General features: G+C 48.9%; 1 protein-coding gene across 1 annotated transcript in view; it reads right to left on the bottom strand.

The window, feature by feature from the left end:
* LOC135824613 (myosin-11-like) overlaps positions 1–5,000 on the bottom strand; it is a 42,873-nt gene that overhangs the window by 28,811 nt on the left and 9,062 nt on the right. Inside the window, 2 exon segments of the mRNA XM_065337346.1 lie at positions 3,237–3,397; positions 4,603–4,797. Of these exon segments, the coding sequence (XP_065193418.1) occupies positions 3,237–3,397; positions 4,603–4,797 (356 nt within the window).

Below are 5,000 nucleotides of genomic sequence, written 5' to 3'. Positions count from 1 at the left end.
CACACGGCTGGAGAGTTGCTGCTGCCAGTTTCACGTCCAGTTGTTTGACTTCAGCTAGGTAGATGTCATACAGCCATGCGAAAATGCCGAGATCCAGATGTAAAGACGGAATAACAACGTTGCTGACGGGAATTGGCAAGATAACTGGGCGGATGGCATTGTTGTGGTGCTTGGCTTGCGAAAGATTTGCTCCAGAGGCGATAAAGTTGGCATGATCCACTGCTATTGTCTCCAGTGTTCTGCCCTGATGATCTCCTGCATCACGCTTGTCTGCCGGGTGCTCCATCTGCTTCTTCGGACAAAGGCAATGGAGACATGGGCGATAGCCACTCGAGCCAGACAAACCATAGCACTTAGTCTGGTAATCATAGTCACCAAAGAAGAATAGCACAAATGACTTGCCTTTCCACTTGATAGTACTTTGCAGCTCCTTCACCTGGTCTGCATACACTCCAAGTGCGATCTGGAGGTTGGCAGGGCTGTCTGGGCAGTCAAACACGCACAGAGGAATGGTGTTGTTCAGCGAGTTCGGATGCTTCAGGTTTGCTACCTGGAATACAAACTTGAAGGAATGGCCGCCGTGGTCACCGCCAAGCTTTAGCCAAATCTCGGACTCCGGAATGACATTTCCGTGCCAGGTCAGCCACCCATACGTGTCGTACAAGTCCAGATAGTGCATCACGATGTCAATGAGATTTGGCATGTACACCATGCATGCCATCACTATGCTGCCGTCTTTCTTATTCATTGGCACTTCCTTTGCTGTGTATTGTGGAACCTGCTGCGCAATGAATGTTCGGGCTGTCTTCTCGGACTCCAGCTGGATGCCGAATCCAGTCAGCCAGCGCTTCAGGTGCCGCACTCTGTTCCATGGCAGGTTCATATCTGCTTTCAAGGCAAGCAGTGAGCCCTTGGCCGGTGTGCTGTGGCGTATGCCGGCATCTTGCAGCAGCTGATCCTGCTCTTGTTTACTGAGCGTTCTAAGTCCAGCAACTTCCTGCGCTCTGGCTCCAGTTGCTCCTCCACAAACAGTGTCTGCGTGCCTCACCAGTTCAGACGAGCGGCGTCGCAGTGTGCTAGGAGCTGCCTGATCCGAAGGCACACTACTCACCACAGTGCGCTGATAAACTTGCGGTCTCCCATGTGTGCCTGTTCGCACCGTCAGCCTGCCGTCGTGTACTTTCGATGCTACTAAGTGATTCGTGAGACGCTCGGCAACATTACCGCACAGTTTAGAAGGCGAGGCAGACAGCACATCCTCAACTGTTGAGAGCGGTCGTACTGTGCGGATTGGCGGCGTATCTGTTGCTGGGTTGAAGGAGCAAGTTGCTACGTGCTCCTTGAGACTCCGGAGGGGTACAACTGCTGGGCAACCTTGCAGTGATTGCATGTGAAAGTCACACCGCACGGACCAGTTGCCGATTATCCTTGCAAGATCTCTGCCTGGCTGCTTGAGCTCTGACGCTCTCATAGGTGCAGCGCACACTGGACACTGGCTGCTGGTGGCTAGCCATGTGCATATGCAGTCTACGCAGAATAGCTCTTGACAGCATGCTGCTTCGACTACATTGTCGATAACATTGTTGCATACAGTGCACTTTTCTATAGCATGTTCATCAATAAATCTCTCCTTCGTTAGCTCGGCGCTTGCTTTGTGCATGCAGCTGGCTATGGCTCGCACACTGTCCACTGATGTATCCAAGCCATTTCTAGATGATGCTCCTGGGACATCTGTTGCACTTGTTGTCTTGTGTGTTGCGCACGCGTGCCCACTGTGTGCGTCTGCTGCGTCTGGCGCTGCCGCACCTCGTAAATCTGTTTTCTTCTTCTGATGCTTGCCCCTGGTCTTGGCAGTGTGATTCAAACAAAAATCACAGTGTGTGCGGTGGTGGGGCTGCCATTTCACGGCAGGACCACAACCACCACCACAGAATTTGGATGTGCCACTTGCTCTTTTCAGTGTTTTGTCACACAGACTGCATATATACGGAGGATGTATGTTTTGTTTGTCCTGTGACACATTGACATTTAGGACAGACAGGAGAGTGTCAGCGTGTTTCTGCACACTGTAGCGGGTTGGCTGCTTACAGGAAGAGAATTTCCTGCCGCCTAAGCGGCACACCTCTTGCAGGTGCTGCGTGTGTTCGTCCATGTGTGCACAGTGACTACAGTGAGAAGAAAGAAAAATTACAATTTGTTTTGACGCACGGTTTTCGGACTGTGTGCACGGATTCTCATGAGATTTTCTCCATGTACTTCGTAGATACTTACCAACGAGAAATTCAACTGAACTAGTTGATCAGTAACCGGGAACAGAGCTAGGAACGCCAGAACTGTTGAGGAAATATGGAACACAACGTACAGGAGAGCGAGTGGGAAATGTCTTCGATCGGCAAGGAAAATGAAACGAAGTGGACCGTGTGAGGCATGTACGCGCAGCTGGGACGATACAAAAGCCAAAAATCGAGACTTCAGTCGAAACCGGAGTGAATGGAGCATGTTCTAAGCGAATCCATTGAGATACGCATCCAATTTCCTCAAGTCAAATCACGAAAATCAAGATTTTTTTCCCCTTCAGCGACGCCATTTTAGGTGAGCGAAAATCGCGAAAAAAAACAGCCGTGGCAGGGGTTGAGTGGAGTTGTAACCAATATGGGTACCACGTATAGTGAAACCTGGCTAAGATGACTGCTCAAGGGACCTTCAAAAGGGCGGTCTCCATATCCAGGGTCATTTGACTGGAAATAGCATCCCTTGGTCCTGGTTGCAGTGGTCTTCTGGGACAGGTGGTCACCTTATCGGAGCGGTCGCCTTGACAGATTTCACTTGACATGTGTGGTCATGTGACAGATGTGAAAACACTGTCTACGTGCATGTGTGTGAGAAAACAGAGGTCGGCAGTTTTCACTTGCCCCTGGCATACTGGCTGTATGGGCACCCTGTAAGAAGACGTTAGGGTCTGTTGGGAATGCACAAGTAAAATTTATTAAAAAAATACAATAAAGTCAGACCTCGCTTATCCAGTCCTCTGTTATCCGGATCCCTCGCCATCCGCAAGAAAATCGCTGGTTACCGATTCGCAGCATATGTCACGCACACATACAGTATGTGTGTTCGATTATCCGGTTCACTCGCCTATCAGGATATTTTGTGGAAAACGGATGTGTGCGGTTAAGCGAGGTTTGACTGTATAACAATACAATAGTAGCTTGGCGTTAGCGGGGGCCCACACTTACATGCGGCTGAGAGTTCCTCTGATGCGTGCCTGCATGGCAGTGAGGATGGTACTAAGCTTGTTTTCCCTGTCCTCCTCCAGCTTGGCTAGCACACCGGCGCGGAAGAACACCTTGCTGTTACCCACGCGGTACTGATCCTCGTGCAGCTCCAGTGCTTCCAGCTGCACAGCAGAACAGAACGCAACAGCACAATGCTAAGTAAACCCATCTTTTTTATTATTATTTTCTCGACCGACCCCCTCAATTTTGCTATCGGTCCTCTTTTAACAAATTGTTGTGTTCACCACTGTTGAGGCTTCCAATGGAAAATAAAAAGAATGCTACTATTACAGTACATCAGAATCTCCAGGATAAAGAATAACCCACGCCAACTAGATCCATCTGCTGGCACTCTTCAAAGTGCGCATTTCTGTCGTGCATTATGGTGGTATTATGGTAAGGCCAAAACTAAAAATAAGCTTGTTCCGGGTCGGCATTTTGAATCATTAGAGAGGTTCCGCATAACAATTACGTTAGTAAAAAACGTAGTCGATCTACGGAAAGTCTTACGCAAACTGCATGCGCATCTGTGTTCTGTCATCCGGTGCTTTCAAATCACGTAGCTGCCCTTGGCGACTCCGAATGCAGCAGTGTACGATCGAATCGACCTGGGGAGAGAGTCGTAAATTTGTACCTCAAAAAAAAATTGAGATTCCCGGGCCCTCCCGCACCAAAATTGAGCCAAAGCCAATTTTTTAACAGTTCATATACTGTACGGTACTTATCATGTGAGTAGATTTGTGACGTGGAGTCACACAAACCAACGGGCTTGTACGACTCCCTGATGTACAGATCAGGGCCATTGTTGGCCGAAATACAGAAAAATTGAATGGGTAAACCGCGTACCTGTTTTCTGTAAAAAAAAGTTAATAAAAATTACCGGAAAATACTGTAAAAAAAAAGTTCAGCATGGCCGGCCCATGGCATGGCATGCATACATTGGAAAAAAACAAAAAATAAAAAATTCGCCCGCCTGCACCAATTTCACATGGGTCCTGCCCGGGAATGACGATTTTATTTTGGTCTCGCCTTACGTAGCGCCTACGTTATCAGAGCCCTATCTAAGTACTCTCCGTAGACAACTTTCCGTAAGTGGAGTGCAAACTCGCGAATTCACGGGTTTTTCCCGCCCACTAACGTAAAGTTGCTCAACATTACATAGTGCGGACAGAACCTCTCTATTGTCTACTGGCTAGGTTTGTCGTGCATCCAATGTCATAATAACGAGGGTAGACCTGTATTTGATATGTATGTTTGGTCAGAACAACAATTGAGGTGAGCGGACAGTAATATGAGTTTCTACATGTACAATAAATCCTTGACTCACCATCATCACAGCCGACCGCCGTCCCTCCATCAAGCCCTTCCGTATCAGGTTGGCCGTGAGCAGCTGCTCGTAACTCTAACGGAACTCCTGGAACGGGACACGACTAGGGAAGCCCTGGCGGCAGATACGTATGCCCTCCAGCACTCCGTTGCATCGCAGCTGCTCCAGGATCAACGGCGGCACGATCTTGCCGGACTGAGTGGACAGGAATACACGGGTGGACGTGCACACACGAACAGATAAGGGTGAAGTTAAAAATACACGTGCACACTCACACAGGGACAGACAGACACGGATGCAGTTTGTCAAAACATTGATCATCCAAACGATGATGTGAATCGTCACGGTCGCAGCTCATCACAGGTGTCGCATGCAGCGCATCACATAGCAATAAGTGG

Source organism: Sycon ciliatum, chromosome 9 (assembly GCF_964019385.1).
Source record: "Sycon ciliatum chromosome 9, ocSycCili1.1, whole genome shotgun sequence".
Classification (NCBI taxonomy): domain Eukaryota; kingdom Metazoa; phylum Porifera; class Calcarea; order Leucosolenida; family Sycettidae; genus Sycon; species Sycon ciliatum.
Note: the sequence above shows the minus strand (reverse complement) of the source record. Positions and strands in the feature narration are given on the sequence as shown.